At 39.9% G+C, this 20,372-nt stretch overlaps 1 protein-coding gene across 6 annotated transcripts in view; it reads left to right on the forward strand.

The window, feature by feature from the left end:
* Window positions 1–20,372, forward strand: part of LOC126108467 (zinc finger protein 879-like) — a 223,442-nt gene that overhangs the window by 143,436 nt on the left and 59,634 nt on the right. For all 6 annotated transcript variants that reach the window (XM_049913711.1, XM_049913710.1, XM_049913714.1 and 3 more), the window contains 2 exons: window positions 12,532–12,609; window positions 16,082–16,150. In XM_049913711.1, coding sequence (XP_049769668.1) covers window positions 12,532–12,609; window positions 16,082–16,150 — 147 coding nt within the window. The remainder of the gene's footprint in view (window positions 1–12,531; window positions 12,610–16,081; window positions 16,151–20,372) is intronic.

Here is a 20,372-nt window from a genome sequence, read left to right on the forward strand (position 1 = left end):
AACATCAGACCCTGGAGATGTCAGAAATCTTTACAACTTTTTCAGGCATTAGATACCAAGATGAGTGCAGCAGAAAGGAATTGGACTTATTATTGACCTATTTCCTGTACCTCCTAAGGAAACAATTTGTGAGGAATGTAAATGTTGTGTTCCTTCCTCCAAACTCTGGGCCTGGGCATAATACACTCTGTTCAAGATAAGCATAAAGTAGCAGTTTTGCAGAAGTCAGTTTCATTCTTTGAGAGGAAGGGTGTAATAACACTCAGCCTCATACAGCCTGTGTAAATGTTTGTTGCTGTCTGGAATTCTACAACACAACAGGCAATGTCAAATTGTTTCACAAAGGGTGACTGAGGTACATCAGTTGCTGCTGAGGACGACATTGTTCCAGGAGGAGGATGGGGTAGAAAACTGATTTTTCTGAAAATGTCAGATTCCAGACACTGTTGCACTGTTGTGATGAAGGTGTCCTGACTTCGATACCTGAGACTGATGCGAATAAAATGCTTACATTTATGCCTATTAGGAGCTAGCAGTAGCAATGAGTTAGAAGAAGAAGAAGAAGAAGAATAAGAAAAGTAGGAGGGCGTTGGGTCAGGTTTCACTGCTGTTGCACGAGGAATTGATACTATCAGGAATTTCTTTTCGTCTTTTAATGTACATGACTGAATTCTAAATTATATCAACCAGCAGCTGCAGTATGCTGGAAGGACAAACTGAACTAGACTTCTTGATTTTTTAAAAAGAAATTAAGGTTGCGTTCTGTGAAAATTGTAATAATTGTCTATGTAGTGCATTCAGATTTGAAGCACAGGATATTGGCAATTTTGTAATTAAATAACGCTTATATCATCTTTTGGGATTATATAAAGTATGTGCAAGGAAGTTAATGTCAATAAAGCATGGTTAATGAAATGTGAATATACATACAATCTCTCTCATAAGCTAGTTGATAAAATACAGGGTGGGCAAGAAGTCTCCATGAGTGTAACTCCTGAAACTTCCTGGCAGATTAAAACTGTGTGCCAGACCGAGACTCGAACTCGGGACCTTTGCCTTTCGCAGGCAAGTGCTCTACCGACTGAGCTACCCGAGCACGACTCATGCCCGGTCTCACAGCTTTACTTCTGCCAGTATCTCGTCTCCTACCTCCCAAACTTTACAGAAGCTCTCTTGCGAACCTTGCAGAACTAGCACTCCTGAAAGAAAGGATATAGCGGAGACATGGCTTAGCCACAGCCTGGGGCATGTTTCCAGAATGAGATTTTCACTCTGCAGCACAGTGTGCGCTGATATGAAACTTCCTGGCAGATTAAAACTGTCTCCGCAATATCCTTTCTTTCAGGAGTGTTAGTTCTGCAAGGTTTGCAGGAGAGCTTCTGTGAAGTTTGGAAGGTAGGAGACGAGGTACTGGCAGAAACAAAGCTGTGAGGACGGGGCGTGAGTCGTGCTTGGATAGCTCAGTTGGTAGAGCACTTGCCCACGAAAGGCAAAGGTCCCAAGTTCGAGTCTCGGTCCGGTACACAGTTTTAATCTGCCAGGAAGTTTCATATCAGCGCACACTCTGCTGCAGAGTGAAAATCTCATTCCAGTGTAACTCCTGTTTAGTATTAAAAGTTTTTATGCAGGTTAGTACCTCTTTTACTTCTTAAAAATTGTCCGAATTCACGTTTACATGTTTTCGCAGTTGCAATCGAGTTCTAATTCATAGCCACGGCAGATGTGAGTGGTCATAGTTACACTACTGAGGAAACCAGTGAAAAGTGTGTGAGTACATGAACGACAACACACAGAGCAGAACGACAACACACAGAGCAGACAATGAGATTATGGGAGCAGTTCTACTGCGAAAGGCAAGTCTGGAGTGGAAAAGACGTGCATTAAAAACAGGCCGCGGAGGGGAATGAAGAAGAGACAAGATGAAAAGTGTGCCAACATATCTCCTTCGGTTGACCAATCTCCTACGAAGTCGACATGTAAACATATATCGGAACTCTGAACACCGAAGACAGCAATACGAAATTGTACAAAAAAAGACGTTAAGGTCTGACCTTTTCCACTGATGTTTGTAAAGGAGTTATCTCATAAGCACAGGAATGAGCAGTGTTAGCTTGTGGTGCTTTGTTGACTCAATTTTCAAATGCAGTCAATCGTACCGAGGTTACGTTTTCAGACGAATGCGCCATTTATTGAAGCTCACGTGCTACACATGTTCTCGATTGAGCCAAAGAGAATTGTCGTTACACAGTAGAGCTAGAAAGGACCTGTCTCACATAATGTTATGGGCAAAAAGAACATCACAAAATCTGCTCGGGCAGTTCTTGTTTGAAGGGAAAGTGAATGGTGCAAATTTATTTACACGTGTTACAGACACAGTTAATACCTCAGCTCGACAAAAGAGGCCTCAGAATGTGTGCCGTTGCAGCAAGATTGAGCACCTACACTCTTGCAGTGTGCGAGTTACTTAATGAACTCTGTCCAGGACTGTGGACAGGTCACAGTTCATCAGCAACACCAACTCCCTCGAAATGGTCACCAAGAAGACCTGACATACCACACCTGACAACTTGTTATGGGGATTTGTTAAGGCACACGTATCTGCATGTTGGTATGCTACCGGTGAAGAACTGCACGATGCTGTTGAGAATGCATTTTGCACTATAACACCGGATGTGCTCAAAAATGTGTCGAGAACAACATGAAGGCATAAGCAAACGTGTTTATAGGACAATGGTGAATGTATTGATACTGGACACTTAATAAGTAAGTAAGTACGTGGGTTAAAACAAATCAAATCAATTAGCATTCCATACAGAGGGGGTACGCGGACTTCTTGGCCACCCTGTAGTTTGTTAGAGGGCAGGGAATGTGATCACGGGTAAACAGTTTTTATTTATTCTGCTTTTACGTAGAAAATCCTTAATGTGGCAGTGAGACACCTGCCGTGTGATTAAAGCTACTGCGAATGTAACTAATGAGAATGATCGGATCTTTTGTTTATTTTTAATTTTAATCAGTATAATGTATTCATATCCGTACTTGTTTACTTTCAAGGGAATTTATTGTGGTGTTACTTTTTAATAAAAATAAACACAAAGCTTGTTCTTATTCGCTCCAGTCCCACCCAATGGAAACATCCGTGATTGCGTTTCTCATGTCCCCATTTGGACATTTGTGTGCTTCATTAATTTTCTACCGGTCGTATTTTGTTCAGTCCAACGTTTGTGCTGTGAATCTGACAGGCACCTGCGACATCTGTGTTCTGCTTTTGGAAACGTTGCACTCTATTCAGAGCACTCCATCATTCACTCAGCTCGTGTCAACAACTTCACTCGCAGAATGGCAGCCGGTGCTGTCTCTGCCACTAGTGCAGAAGCCGAGAGGACGGAGCTTCCTTTGGCTGTTTGCGAAAGACCGACAACCGGCCGCCCGCGAGCTAGCGTGACCGGACGTGAATTGGACACGACTGTATGGTGATCTCTTGTGTTCGCCCTCTGCTTGTGCAAAAGAGAATTCTCATTCGCTCGTGCTCGTTCGCCGGAGTTCTTTCCGATGTGAACCCGGCTAAGCGAGTTCCGAGGCAGAACTCTCAATGTGCCTGTTACAGTGACTGGGCATGATTGGTAGTCATTTCTTCAAAATTAATGAAATTTTAACACGATAAAGAAAAGCATTGTAATAAAAACTGAATACTTTTCTCATTGCCACCCATAAATGAGGTGAATTGTTAAAAACTTGTGTTTTAGTCGATCACTCTTGTCCTTTGAAATATTTAATACCATTGACTGTGGAATATATTATTTGCTTAATGCAGGGTAACACGTGGGAGGGAGACAGTTTTTAAATAAGGAATAATTCTACAATTTTTAAAAATTAATGTGTGTTTATTGACATTAAATCAAATGCCATTTAATGTAGGCCAGAAGTCTGGAGGTTTGGGAGGGCAAGAGACATTGCCAAAAGTGAGATAACTGTCCAGGAAATGCACACCAAAGAACTGCAATGTGCAATGTAGCATCATACCGCTGAAACCAAACATCTTTTAAAGGAATTCTTTATCTTCTCACAAGGAGAGATCCCCGCCAGTGGGGTCGACTTTTTGAAACCATCTATACTATGATGTAGGTTAAGATCCCAGGTATCACACACCCTGCAGCCATTCACCCAGATGGGCCCTCATTTGCGAGTAATCGACGAAAAAAGTTCAGAATTTTACTCGATGCTCAAGTAGTATGCAGGGTGAGTCATAAACAGTTGCCACCTAGAATAACTCCGAAAGTATCATAGTAGCTGAAAAGTTTGTGGGACAAAAGTTGCATGGGACAATGGGGGCCATAATATGACGTTGGTTTTTTGGTGCAAGGTGGGGTCACATCAGAGATATGAAGGTCAACTTTTTTTTTTTTTTTTTTTTTTTTAAATGTGATGCTATAGTTTGGTACTTGTCTTCTGACAGCAGCTATCTAGACAAATCCATTGATGTGTAACAGGAAGGTCTTTGAAGATCACAAAGGTGGCCTGAATGTCCCATTTACAGGTGTTCGAAGAGATGACCATTGGTATCAATGCAGTGCTGCAAACTTCTTATCATGGATTGAGGGGCATTCCTTATCACTTTGGCACTTATTGAAGCACATGCTCTTACAATTCTTTCTCGTATACATGGTGGTCCATTGATCGTGACCGGGCCATATATCTCACGAAATAAGCATCAAACGAAAAAACTACAAAGAACGAAAAGTGTCTAGCTAGAAGGGGGAAACCAGATGGCACTATGGTTGGCCCCCCAGATGGCGCTGCCATAGCTCAAACGGGTATCGATTGCATCTTTTAAATAGGAACCCCCATTTTTTAGACGAACAGTTGCTTACAGGTAGGTTTTTTAAATTAAAATACAGAACTTAGTACGTTTGAACATTTTATTTCGGTTGTTCCAATGTGATACATGTACCTTTGTGAACTTATCATTTCTGAGAATGCATTCTGTTACAGTGTGACTACCTGTAAATACCACAATATTGCAATAAATGCTCAAAATGATGTCTGTCAATCTCAATGCATTTGGCAATACGTGTAACGACATTCCTCTCAACAGCGAGTAGTTCGCCTTCCTTAATGTCCGCACATGCATTGTCAATGCGCTGACATTTGTTGTCAGGTGTTGTCGGTGGATCAAGGTAACAAATATCCTTCAACTTTCCCCACAGAAAGAAATCCGGCGACATCAGATCCAGTGAATGTGCGGGCCATGGTCTGGCGCTTCGACGACCAATCCACCTGTCATGAAATAAGCTATTCAATACCGCTTCAACCGCATGTGGGCTATGTGCCGTACATCCATCGTGTTGGAAGTACATCACCATTCTATCTTGCAGTGAAACATCTTGTAGTAACATCAATAGAACATTAAATAGGAAATCAGCATACATTGCACCATTTAGATTGCCATCTTTAAATTGGGGGGCCAATTATCCTTCCCCCCATAATGCCGCACCATACATTAACCTGCCAAGGTTGCAGCCATTGTGGATTTTCCGTTGCCCAATAGTGCATATTATGCTGGTTTACGTTACCGCTGTTGGTGAATGACGCTTCATCGCTAAACAGAATGCGTGCAAAAAATCTGTCATCGTCCTGTAATTTCTCTTGTGCCCAGTGGCAGAACTGTACACGACGTTCAAAGTCGTCGCCATGCAATTCCTGGTGCATAGAAATGTGGTAGGGGTGCAATTTGTCTGCTACTGATGTGTGGATTAGCTACAACAGCAGCAAAAACACCTACTTGGGCATGATCATTTGTTGCAGGTCGTGGTTGACGTTTCACATGTGGCTGAACACTTCCTGTTTCCTTAAATAACATATCTATCTGGCAAACAGTCCAGACACTTGGATGATGTCCTCCAGGATACCCAGCAGCATACATAGCACACGCCTGTTGGGTATTTTAATCACAATAACCACCCATTACCACAATATTGACCTTTTCTGTAATTGGTAAACGGTCCATTTTAACACTGGTAATGTATCTCGAAGCAAATACCGTCCGCACTGGCGGAATGCTACGTGATACCACAATACACCTTCTGTAAATGGCTTTCATTAGCCGCTATCAGAAAATAAGGGCCAAACTATAGCATCGCATTAAAAAAAAAGAAAGGGGGTTGACCTTCATATCTCTGAAGCGACCCCACCTAGCAACAAAAAACCAATGTCATATTATGGCCCCTGTTGTCCCATTCAACTTTTGTCCCGCCAACTTTTCAGCTCCTATCATACTTCCGGAGCTATTTTTGGTGGCAATAGTTAGTGACTTACCCTGTGTAATAGACTAGTTGTGTGGTGTAATGGATAGGATAAGCCCTTCACGTGCAGAAGGTTGTAGGTTCAAATCTCAGCAGATGCTTTCCGTTTTATATTTTTAAATCTTTCCATTTTCTATTTTTAAATATTTATTGAAATGACTTTTTGATCATTATTTTTCTTCAATTAATTTGTCTAAATATAATTTTTTATTTTTATTCCTATGTCATCTTTTTAGTCATTGTATGAATGTTTACATTTGCCTCGTTTTTCTCTTTATATGATTGTTTTTCCACTTCGAATTTTTGTGAATGTTAATCTTATTATGTTTATCTATTATAATATTTAAATATTTGAAAATGCCGATCCATCAGTTAAAAAACAAAAGACGATTTAATCTGTTTATATTCACTGTGCAATGGTGTCAAAAATGTATGTCCCATTACAAGATGCCAGACGTGCTTTCTTTTGATAATTGTCATACAGACATTTAAAACATAGCCTAAATTCCTATTGCACTCTAGGTGAAACAAAGCAGATGACGATTTAAGTGAAAGAAGGGATTACAAGTAAATTTAATGAGAAATAGAAATAATGGATGCAATAACGTCGACGAAAAAATAGCAAGTCAAAACAAAATAAATTAGATCGAAACTAATACATAATAAACAAAGACTTCAAGCACAAGAAAATAATAGGAAAAAAATGAGAGCATATGAAGATGTTGATATGATAACTAAAATGATGTGAGAAAAGGAATAGAAGTAAAAAATTATATTTAAACCAATTAATTGAATAAAAATAATGATTAAAGACTTTTGATAAAAATTTAAAAGTAGGAAAAGATAATTAAAGTACCTGACCGGATTCGAACCTATGACCTCACGCACGTGAAGCCACACCCTATCCGTCACACGTGCACCCCACCGATGTCACATTCCATTTTTAATGCTGTTGAGCATCACGTGAAATTCTGAAATTTTTTCCGTCAGTTACTCTCAAATGAGGGCCCACCGAGATAAATGGCTGCAGGGTGTAATACGCAGGACTAACCGACATTACTGCATGGCCGGTTTCAGAAAGTCGATCCCACCACTGGAGACCTCTTCTTGTCAGTTCTGGTTTCAGGAACATTTTTAGCATATGGATGTATCGAGGCACAGTAACAAGAGACTGTGACTCCATACTGTCGGAAAAAATACAGTCCAAGAATATCGAAAGAACCGAGAGCACAGCTGCCTGTGACTTTTCCAGAGCGTGATGGATACTGATGAGTAAAGTGTGAATGCTCAGGAGCAGAATAAAACAGGTTTTGTTTACGGATGGTCCCATTTGCTTGAAAAAGCTTCATCACTCATCAGTAAAATCACGTCATCACTCAAAATCACTTGCATTCTGCAAGCATAGTCTTTGCATACAGCGAAATCAGTTGGCTTAAGTTGTTGCACAACATGAAGTTTGTACTGATGGAATATTAATGTAAGCAAAATTTTTGTAACAAATTGATGACCGATTGCTAGTTAACTTGCATGACGGTTAGCTGACTGTCACGGGCATCTGGCTCTCGCATCCGTTAGCCTTGTAACATTTTCGGGTATCATTGCATTGCTATTTGGGCCTGTACGCTTCATATGCGTTATGTTCCCAGTCGATCTGAAGTTTTACACCCATCTGAAGATCGTGTTACGACTCAGGACAAGCTCGTGTCATCTGAGATTGACTTGTACACGAAACATTTGCTGTGTAGCTGCAACATACCCACCACTTCTGAAGAAGCTGTCATAGAAGAACAAAGATGTTGCAGGTCACGCTGCTCCGTTGTAACTGGAACGGTATCTTGTGTGGAGGGGAACTATCCCCATCGTGACCTAAAACCGACCCTCTGCTATGTGTCATCCTGTAGTTGTGGTTCACTTACAGCTTTATCTTAATAGTTATGTTAAATATCGCCTGTTCCTCCAGTGAAACTTGTACTGAGTTTTGACTCAAGGCTTTGCTCAAAATTTATTGGTCTGTATGACTCACCTGATGTCCAACTCGAAAAGCAATTATCCTTACATTCACAAACACTCGGAAATGTTCCACACTTGCAGTTTTATCGTATTGCAGCTGTTAAAGTTGTTCACTCACGTAATGGTGTGACACGACTCAACCCCCCCCCCCCCCCCCCCCCCCTCCCCCTCCCCCTAGAGCTGAGCTCGGAGGAAGCCTCGCCTGCTGTGGCGCAGTGCGTGCGTGTGATTAGCGTGTCATACTGTAACAATACGAGTCAACATAGATGTAATGGAACTTGAATAGCGTATTTGCCTCTATTGGTTATTGTAGAGAGATCGATCTTTCGGTCCTGTCTCTATATTTATATATAATATTGCACGAATAAAGGCTGGGCGAGTGTAAAAACGCACACCGCGAGATTTGTTAAGATTTGGTCGGTCATAATAACAATAACACGCTTTTGAATACAATTAAAATATAACAGCGATACCTGTTTAGTGTTGTTGGAAATAATATGTAGTAAATTAATGAGTAAGGTAGCCGATCCTATAAGAAGAGGTAAAATTAGGCATATTGAGGTGTTTTGCTTTATATCGATGAAGCCGATGATATGGCGCCATTTTTTCGTTTACTCTTAGGAATAAACAAGTGAGGAAGAGCTAATTGTGCGTAGTGAAAAAATGTAGGGGCAAGTTTAAAATAACTGCAGTATACAGTCAGGGTAACAAAAGGACATTTAGTTACACGAAATCGCGGATAGCGAAGTGTGGTCATTAAATTGAGGGCAGTCAATTCCGGAATAAATCTATACACATCTCACGAGGGACACGGTATTGAGACCGTGTTTTTTTTTTTTTTTTTTTTTTTTTTTTTTTTAATTATATCGCAGAGAGCGGGCTCCAATTTATGAAAAGGAGAAAAACATTAACTTTTACGCGAACTTTTAATAATTGCGGATCGGAGAGAAAAGTGTGTAATTGTCTTATGCCTAACAAATATTTGTGGAGGCGGTGGCTAAACTAGAAGAGTCAATTACAAAATACTGTATCATTATCACTGACTGTTGGTGTCGAGTAACGGAAACTGTTCATCAAAGGATTTCGATGGAACTTGGGAGTTAGGGTTCTGGCACTCGCATATACTCCACATCAGAGTGTGAACGAGTGGTGAATGCGAAATAAAACTGTCGGCGACCGGCCACACGCTATGAACTGCCTCATCTCGTGCCCCCTAATCCTTTTAAATTGTCGACGCCACACCCAGACTGGCAGTTGCCCTTACTCGCTTTCCAGGCCAGCCATTCTGTACGCTGTGATTTCAGAATGTACTAAAGTTTGAACGGATTTATTAAACTTATGAAAAAATGCTGCGAACTCGTGCACCAGAGGAATATATTGTTATTGCTTGTCTGGAAACACTGTACGTGTTTGCATCTTTGATGTACTGCTTGTCTTAGAGAGCAGTGACCGTATCTCCACAGTTCTGCAATTCCAACCTGCAATTATATGGAAGGTTTTGCTTGCTCGACACCCTGTTCTCTGTTGTGACGTTATTATCTGACGGCTATTCTCCGCTTTGTATATGGTTACATCTGTAAGGAAGCGGGAACCCCACTACAAACTGCTGGAAGTCCTCGTCAGCTGAGCAATGCATCCTTCGAGACTGCCGGTAATGAGGAATGTAGCCATGCAAAGAATTATCGACTTTGGCTCTTTCGGGAACTTATTTTTGGGAGAACCTTTGTGGTCTCGGAACGAATGACTCCACCTGTATGTTTTATATTGCTTGTTATAAACAAAAATGTACGAAAAAATTGATTATATCTGAGTACACTTAATTCTCTAAATTGCCACAAGAGCCTCCTGTATAGATGAAAAAGTGTGTGCTGCAAGGAAGATTTTCATCTCAGATTTGGAAACATGAGGTTTGTCATCCAGATAATTGACTTCTTTTGGAAGCCTATTCAAAATGGTTGGTATAGGACACTGCACATTTTTCTGTACCATTCCACAGTTTCCTCTACTACTGAAGCTTTATTCACACTGAATCTGAATACAGTTATGCATATCCAGTATTTCAGACTAAGAATTGAGGGAACTTCACAAATCGAAATATGTTTCCTTGTTGCAGTGAAGTTATAAAAAAAGTATTGTGCACTGCATTACTATCTTCTTTTACTCGAGCTTATTTTTCAATTTTTGTAGTTCATTTTCATGCTTTAATGCCCAAAATAGAGGCTCAGGCAACCATGTTGCAAAAGCACTAATGGAACTTGTTTCATCATCAGAAAGATTTGCATTCAATAATCTTTATTCCTCCAAGTATATTTACAGTTGTTCATCCACACGAAGTCATCGCAGTAGTGTCAGTGAATGAGAGGTAAAAAAGATAAAAACCATAAAAGTCAATAAGAATTTCGTGGTCACTTCCTTTGTTAGTATGCCGTCTCCTTGTAATGTAGCGAATCAGCATCAGTACATCAGTGAAAAATAGAACCGTGTACACCGAGAGGGAAATTGGTAACATATTAAGTGTATTCAAAAAAGAAACAGAACTTTTGAAAAAGCACACCAACCGGCAGAGAGAGTACGCTGCGGCTACTGAGCACACCTTGCGGCAGGTTTAAACAACAAACAGCCATTTGCCTCGTGTCGCTCGGACAATTAGCGAGCGAAGCACATGTCCAGCCTGCTCATCGGATTAGTGCAATGAAAACCAGAGTCGGATGTCGCATCGTGACAATGTGCTGGCTTATGCGTCTCTCCTTGTCTGCAGTTATCTAGCAAAACACCACATTCCCATTGTGTCCCATCCACCATATTCCCAGGACCTAGCCCCAGCACATTTTTCCCTGTTTCCCAAACTGAAAAACACATTGAAGGACATCGTTTTCAAACCGTAGAAGAAATACAGGACAATTGACGAGAAACCTGTGTGCCATCCCACAAAAAGCATTCCAGGAGGCGTTCCAAAATGGGAAGAAACAATGGGAACTGTATTACCAGTGGAGTGGACTATTTTGAAGGGAACAATGCTTGAAATGTTGTACAACAAGCAATAAAATGGATACAGCAAAAGTTCTTTTTTAGAATGCTGAACTGATGGGCTACATTTTAAGGTGACATAGTCACAGGGGAAATGATCACAAAATTTTTATTGTCTTTTATGTATTTTTACCTTTTATGTACTTTTGAAATTTATCAATGCTTTAATCTATATTCATTAAAATATCCTGTTTTAGGTGAATCTCGGTTTCTTCAGAAGGCTATTTTTTTAAAAAATTGTAAAAATATAAGTCGAGCAGTGTCTCTTATCTTACAACTCGCATCCTCCAGGACTGGATTTGTGAGCACGAGGGCAAATTGTAGCGCCTCACCTGTCCGCCACAATCGTCAAATCTCAATGTTTCTGAGTCTCTATGCTCTGCTTCAGAGAGACGGATACTCGGTCACTATCCTTCTCCGTCGTCGTTTTCTGAACCTGCCACTATTTTGCAGGAAGAGTGGGGTAAGATTGCTTCGAAAATCGTGCCAGCCCTGTATTTATCCATTCCGAGATGACTGGGAGCTGTTTTGAATCTCAACAGGTTTCCTACACTGTATTAGGCGTGCTAATGTCTTGTGTTTTTGGTGTTTCCATTTACAACCGTGTATTTCTTATTTATGTACGTGTGTTGTTCATTACTGTTTATGTTATTTTGTTACTTGCTACGATCCATCAAGTCATCTCCAAGTCCTGATGTCATGACGAATGGCGTCCCTTCGTGAACTCCCAGACGTTGTTTTGTTCCTCAGTTATTCCAGTGTCCTCCCAGTGGTTTCTTTGATGTCTCCTATCCACGTCATCCTGTCTCTTCCTCTCTATGACCTTCCATTCTTCTGAGCAGTACATTTTATTGTAGTGAGTCTTAGGCTCCTTCTCCAAACATATATTCCAAAAGAATCACTTTTCTTGCTGTCCACTTTTTTTATTGCCGACTACTCATATCTGTACAAAGCTTGTGGGAAAGATCAAAGTTTTATGTATTTTTATTTGCTCAGTGTTGACAGTTTCACTGCCTGTAGTCACTTGCTTAATTTTATTTTAGTGGATTTTTCAAATTGTTCCATCCTTGCTTCAGCAGTGTAGGAGCCACTTTTTGTTCTCGTGAATCCTAAATGTCTTTATTCCTGTTCTCACAAATGTCAGTAATATAATTTTTGAATCTTCTGTAATGCAGCACCTCTTTTGTCACAGGAACCCGAGTGTATTATCGTGCAGGGAGAAGATCTGTGTCATGACGCCTTGCAAACTGGAGCACTACGACCCAGACAGGTAGGAACAAACTTACGTTTCCAGACAGTTTTCTTCTTTCCTCTTCATAGCCATTTATATCTAATTTTAACACAAAGTTTTGTAGTACCGACAAAACCTGACACTGGTCTTTAATCGCACTTGACTCTCGTTACAATGATACACACTAGCTCGTGCCAAAGTGTGTGCCGCTGCTACTAGTAGGTGCGAGCATCACATGCGTGCAAATATTGGCTGCTCGACTTCAGAATGTGAAATGTAACAATATTTACACACATATTTATTTTACTCCTGTATAACTTCTAGGATTATTTTCAGTGACATCATAGTCCATAGTTTCTGACTTCGTATAAAACCAGACACGGAAAGAAAGAAGCTCAATCAGTTATATTTTCCTCTCTAGTATGTTTATTTTACTACTAGCTGTAAGATCTTACTAATATTTGAATAAATACAGTAAAATTGATTTGCTTGATTTGCATACTTTGCATAGCCTAACGCACAATTCGGGGTAACAGTGTGGTCAAAGCCAGGAGCACATTATATTTTTGCTGAAGCACAGTAATTGGGTGTGAAACTTTCCCACTTCAACAAAGACATCATCAAGTTGCTACTAATCGGAATCTCTAACTGCAATGGCAGTTCCGAATAGTATCTGCACTTCTCATACAATATACAGGGTATTTAAAAAGAATCATCCTATTTGGCACTACTGTATTTCTGAAAATAATAAACATATACATTGAATTTTGTTTTTTGATGACCTCAAAAAAGGTCCCCCCCCCCTTAGGTGTTCAATATGCTCCCCTTGAGATGCACATCATACATCAGTGCGGTATTCAAATTGCTCCCACACATGCAGCGAGCATGTCAAGTTACAGCTGCTGTTATGCAATGTGTCATTTCACTCACTGTTGTTAGTAATGGAGGCACATAAAGAAAATCTTTTATACATCCTCACAAGAAATAATCACGTACCGTCAGGATTGGTGACGTTGGAGTCCAGTAATGTAAGGCCGAATGGTTTGGTCCAGTGCAGCCGATCCGTCGTTCACTAATCCTTTGACTTAAAAATTCCCACACTTCGAGATGCCAGTGTGGAGATGGCCCATCCTGTTGGTAAATGAAGTCGTTCGAATCAGTCTCCGACTGCGAGAAAAGAAAGTTCTTAAGCATATTGAGATATGTGCTTCCTGTAACACTGTTCTCGGAAAAGAAAAATGGGACCGTACACCTTTTCCTGCCAAGCTGCACAAAACACATTAAATTTTGGAGAGTCCCTCCCATGTTGTACAACTTCATGTGGTTGTTCCATACTCCATATTCTCACGTTGTGAAGGTTCACCATTCCATTTAAATCGAATGTTGCCTCGTCACTGAACACTAAGCGTGGAAGAAAACTGTCATTCTCCGTCTTGCCAAGAATGAAATAACAGAACTCCACACGTTGTTTGTAACCTTCACGAAGAGCTTGCATTGCAGTAGCTGCATTTTATTTGATTTCCTGTGTAAACATAGAGCAACACGTGCCAGACGGTCATTGAGAGCATGTTGAGATGTCGAGGTGCACAGTGAATGGATTTCAGTTGACTCTTTGTGAAACTGTGGTCGATGCATTCGACGTCTGTGTCAGACACTCAGGGACTTTGATCTGTCTTTACACAAACAACCTGTTTCTTGGAATTGTTCATGCCATCATCTATTGCTCTGTATTACTGACACGCACTGCGCCAAATGTAGAACACAAAACGCTTTTTGTCGTTCCGACACCATTTTTACTAGAACTGAAGTGGGCGCACACTGCTGATGTAGCGGGAACCGTCTAAAACTCGAGAGATTGTTCTTTCCAACAGTACGTTGTTCACGCACATATCTCAAGTGACATAATAGTTTGATTTTTTAAAATCTGGTGATTCTTTTTGATGCACCCTGTGTTACTAACTGGGCCTCGAATCGCAGCTGCTTGCAGTAGTCTGCATTTGTAGCAATATCCTTATAGATAGAAAGGAGGAACATTTATAGGAATAGAATTACTATTATATCTTGCCTCAGTGGTTTTGTAGATGTTGGCTAAGTTCTTAGATGGATTTAACATTCATAAAATTTAGGAAATACAATTTTGTAATAAATTATGTGCCCAAAGATTTTTTAAAATAAACTAAAACAGTCCATCAAACAATGAAAAACCTGGATGGAATATAACAGTATTATGAAAAGGAAGGTTGCTACTCATGCTGAGTTGTAAATAGGCACAATAAAAAGACTGTCACAAATAACCTTTCGCCCAGCAAGGTCTTTGTCTGTTAATAAAACAATCCATGTTAGGTACTGGAACCTTTCTTTAAAGAATTGTTCCATGTGGAAATTTGTCTTGATTTTTTTTTTTTTTTTTTTTCCTCCTATCAGGAGTAACTGAGATTGACAAATTTTTTAAAACAGCAGCTACTTATGCCAATAGCTCTTCAATAACAAAAACTGGCAACAAATAATCAAATTATTTAAAAAAATTAATAATGTGTACATATAAATAATCTTCCACTTGCGGAATATTTAAGATTGGGATCATTTATTAACTGTCTTTCAGAACAGATTTGGTTTTTTGCATATAAAAGCATTTAAATCAAAGCTCGGTTCGTGAACTACATTTACATTTAAAGACAATTCCAACACGTTGCACAATACCCCGGTTCAAAATTATTCTTCTCAGTATGAAAAAATACATGTATGATAATTACTGGTTGGTTCTGATTGATAGTACGTCCCTGTGTTCGCTCATCAGTATTTCACAAAATTACTAGCAGTACACATCGCATTGCCTTATCAGAACGAGCCTTGGGAAGTACGAGAAATCAAGTGAGTAAAATTAAGCTTCCTCCTCTACACACTTAACTTTCAATGTCAAGTACAGTTGTGGCTTTTGCCGTACAAAGCTGTATACTGTAAATACATGATTTGATTTTTTTTTTTCCACTTGTAAATGTACTTGCACGTTTGAAACATGCAAAGACAGTAATTCCATGTTGTGGGCACACTTGGAAAGTATGATGTAACCTGCTGGCCGTTAGAAGGTATTTCTCTTGTGACGAAATACAGATCGTAGTACTGAGAAGCGACAAAAAGTGTTAGTATTTCTTCTCATCAGCTAAAGTACATACCACAACTTTGTAATGAAACCAGAATGAAGTAACAAAATTGCTGCTAGGATCCTTCCCCAAACTCACATTGAAAAAGAATTGATTTTCTTGCTATCTGTTCTTTTCATTGCTGATGACTCACATCGATATGACCCTGTGGAATCACCATAGCCTCAGACATCCTTCTTATTTCCTCATTGCGGAGCTGCTTTTTCTCGTCATTGATACCACAGAATATATATTTAATGGCTTCCTTAATGGTTTCTCCACCTACCACCGCAATAGTCTTAATTCCTGGTACTTTGGAGTAAATAATGTAATTTTTTAATCATTTCATAATGTAGCATCTTTTGCCACAGGAACCTGAGTGTATTATCGTGCAGAAAGAAGTCGATGACGTGCTACCCAGACTTCTGGAAACCACACAGGTAGGAAGGACTATTTATATCTCATTTTTAGATACAATTTTGTTGTGCCAACAAGAAAACTGACTCTGATCATACTTGACTCTTGTGTGTAGTTTGTTTAGCTCCAGCCTTACACGGGCCAACAAAATGAGAAGTCGTTACTTTCCTGCAGTTAAATTATACATGTTTCACGGAGATACTGAAATACCTGAAATGTCCGACTGTGGAAAAGCTAGGTCAGTGTGCGTGTTCCCAGTAAACTATACACCTGCCCCATTGTATTTGTCGAACTGCCAAGCTTCACAGAATCTCGATTCGACGCCGATGTCAACTGAATCAGAACTCTGACAACTTGGAGGTACAATTGGACTTTATTACAAGTTCGCTGTGCATCAGACATGAATGTAGTATGCATCTTTAGGTTCGACACCCAGTTAAAATTATAACATTCAACCATTTAAACAAAATGCTATTATAAAAAGATGCAGTGTATCTTGACATTATTGCTATGCATAATGTTCGCATTGTTGATATTACTGGGAGCTGGGCACGGCGCAGCAGTCTCCTTGCTGCACTTGCAGTGACGTCAAGCATAGCGCTAGTCCTAGTCTCTCCACGAAGTCCATCAGGAATACCTCAAGCAAATTAATATACATAGTATAGATAGATTTAACCCTAAAAATTACTTTTCTAGTTATTTTTACCAAAATACATAAGTATGTTCACATGTTCATTTATATGTCAAGTTAGTACAGAATTTTCCTATTAATCGAATTTGAAACTCTTATCAATTAAATAGTGGGAAATGTCACAAGCTCCCAACCTCTGAATGTACATGCAAACTATCCTGCTAAAGCCGCCTCGTTTTGTTTGGGGAACCAATGTTAACACTTTATGGACCAAACCCGAACGTAGGTCGCGCCGTGGTTTTCTGCACGTGCGAATAATCTGTCGCTCGAAAACTGAACTGTTTGCGTACGACGACAACATACGTATGTCTCGTTACCTGTGGATGCGTTTCTGTGAACAATCTGGTAAGTGCTTAAATGTGAATTGCAGAATAGTTGTGCGATGCAAATGTACCTTTATCTCTTTCCCTGTACTTTTATTGTCATTCGTTTCAGGATTTCAAAAATTTAATTCCACCTTTCACTGTTGTTTGATACTGTGAAGAGATAGTTGTTTCTCATTGTTTGTCTATTATTACTTGAAATTCAGAATTCCTCCTCCTGGTTTCTCAGTGTTTCCTGCAGTCATACTGATCTTAGCTGAATTTGTTGAGTACATGGACAGTTTGTCTCTTCCCTCCTATTGTCGTTGTTGTGGTCTTCAGTCCAGAGACTGGTTTGATGCAGCTCTCCATGCTACTCTGTCCTGTGCAAGCTTCTTCATCTCCCAGTACTTACTGCAACCTACATCCTTCTGAATCTGTTTAGTGTATTCATCTCTTGGTCTCCCTCCAACACTAAATTGGTGATCCCTCGATGCCTCAGAATATGTCCTACCAGCCGATCCCTTCTTCTAGTTAAGTTGTGCCACAAACTTCTCTTCTCCCCAATCCTATTCAATACCTCCTCATTATTTATGTGATCTACCCATCTAATCTTCAGCATTCTTCTGTAGCACCACATTTCGAAAGCTTATATTCTCTTCTTGTGTAAACTATTTATTGTCCATGATTCACCTCCATTCATGGCTACACTCCATACAAATACTCTCAGAAACGACTTCCTGACACTTAAATCTATACTCGATGTTAACAAATTTCTCTTCTTCAGAAATGCTTTCCTTGCCATTGCCAGTCTACATTTTATATCCTCTCTACTTCGACAATCATCAGTTATTTTGCTCCCCAAATAGCAAAACTCCTTTACTACTTTAAGTGTCTCATTTCCTAATCTAATTCCCTCAGCATCACCCGACTTAATTCGACTACATTCCTTTATCCTCGTTTTGCTTCTGTTGATGTTTATCTTATATCCTCCTTTCAAGACACTGTCCATTCCTTTGCTGTCTGACAGAATTACAATGTCATCGGCGAATCTCAGAGTTTTTATTTCTTCTCCATGGATTTTAATACCTACTCCGAATTTTTCTTTTGTTTCCTTCACTGCTTGCTCAATATACAGATTGAATAACATCGGGAATAGGCTACAACCCTGTCTCACTCCCTTCCCAACCAGTGCTTCCCTTTCGTGCCCCTCGACTCTTAAAACTGCCATCTAGTTTCTGTACAAATTGTAAACAGCCTTTCGCTCCCTGCATTTTACTCCTGACACCTTACTTTGAAAGAGAGTATACCAGTCAACTTTGTCAAAAGCTTTCTTCAAGTCTACAAATGGTAGAAACTTAGGTTTGCCTTTTTAGTAATCTGTTTTCTAAGATAAGTCGTGAGGTCAGTATTGCCTCTTGTGTTTCAACATTTCTACAGAATCCAAACTGATCTACCCCAAGGTCGGCTTCTACAAGTTTTTCCATTCATCTGTAAAGAATTCGTGTTAGTATTTTGCAGCCGTGGCTTATTAAACTGCTAGTTCGGTAATTTTCACATCTGTCAACCCCTGCTTTCTTTGGGATTGGAATTATTATATTCTTCTTGAAGTCTGAGGGTATTTCGCCTGTCTCATACATCTTGCTCACCAGATGGTAGAGTTTTGTTAGGCCTGGCTCTCCCAAGGCTATCATTAGTTCTAATGGGATGTTGTCTACTCCTGGGGCCTTCTTTCGACTTAGGCCTTTTAGTGCTCTGTGAAACTCTCCACGTAGTGTCATACCTCCTATTTCATCTTCATCTACATTCTCTTCCATTTCTATGATATTGTTCTCAAGAACATCGCCCTTGTATAGACCCTCTATATACTCCTTCCACCTTTCTGCTTTCCTCTCTTTGCTTAGAACTGGGTTTCCATCTGAGCTCTTGATATTCATACAAGTGGTTCTCTTTTCTCCAAAGGTCTCTTTAATTTTCCTGTAGGCAGTATCTATCTTACCCCTAATGATATGCACCTCTACATCCGTACATTTGTCCTCTAGCCATCTCTGCTTAGCCATTTTGCACTTCCTGTCGATCTCATTTTTTATATGTTTGTATTCCTTTTTGCCTACTTCATTTACTGCATTTTTGTATTTTCTTCTTTCATCAATTAAATTCAATATTTCTTCTGTTCCCCAAGGATTTCTATTAACCCTCGTCTTTTTACTTACTTGATCCTCTGCTACCTTCACTATTTCGTCTCTCAAAGCTACCTATTCTTCTTCTACTTTATTTCTTTCCCCTATTTTTGTCAAGCTGTCCCTGAAGCTCTTTACAACCTCTGCTTCTTTCAGTTTATCCAGGTCCCATATCCTCAATTTCCCACCTTTTTGCAGTTTCTTCAGTTTTAATCTACAGTTCATAACCAATAGATTGTGGTCAGAGTCCACATCTACCCCTGGAAATGTGTTAAAATTTAAAACCTGGTTCCTGAATCTCTGTCTTACCATTATATAATCTATCTGATACCTTCCAGTATCTCCAGGCTTCTTCCATGTGTACAACCTTCTTTCACCATTCTTGAACCAAGTGTTAGCTATGATTAAGTTATGCTCTGTGCAAAATTCTACCAGGCGGCTTCCTCTTTCATTCCTTACTCCCATTCCATATTCACGTACTATGTTTCCTTCTCTTCCTTTCCCTACGGTCGAGTTCCAGTCACCCGTGACTATTAAATTTTCGTCTCCCTTCACTATCTGAATAATTTCTTTTATCTCATCATACATTTCATCAATCTCTTCTTCATCTGTGGAGCTAGTTGGCAGATAAACTGGTACTACTGTGGTAGGCATGGGCTTCGTATCCCCTCCTATACACTATCCTAATCCATTTGCAAGCACGAGACATCAGAGAGACCTGGTCCATTTCTGTGATAATGGTGCTTACACAAAAATGTGGTTGTGTGGCCACAAGTAATGTCAGCTCAGCTTTATACCGATAAAGAGAGTAGAGAGCGACGTGCAATCAAACAGTCTTGCTAGTCAGTATTTGAGAATCAACTTAATGAAGGCTTGTGCAACAGAATACAAATGGCTGATTCACTTGCCAGCTCTAGTACATATTTCCTGTAGGCAGTTAAAAGGCAACTGCCAGAGACGTGTCTGTATCTACATCTGCGTCTACATCCATACTCCGTAAGCCACTGTTCAGTCTGTGGCCTACATGTACCCTCTACCGTTACTAGTCATTTCCTTTCCTGTTCCACTCACA

This window comes from Schistocerca cancellata, chromosome 11, assembly GCF_023864275.1.
Source record: "Schistocerca cancellata isolate TAMUIC-IGC-003103 chromosome 11, iqSchCanc2.1, whole genome shotgun sequence".
Taxonomy (NCBI): domain Eukaryota; kingdom Metazoa; phylum Arthropoda; class Insecta; order Orthoptera; family Acrididae; genus Schistocerca; species Schistocerca cancellata.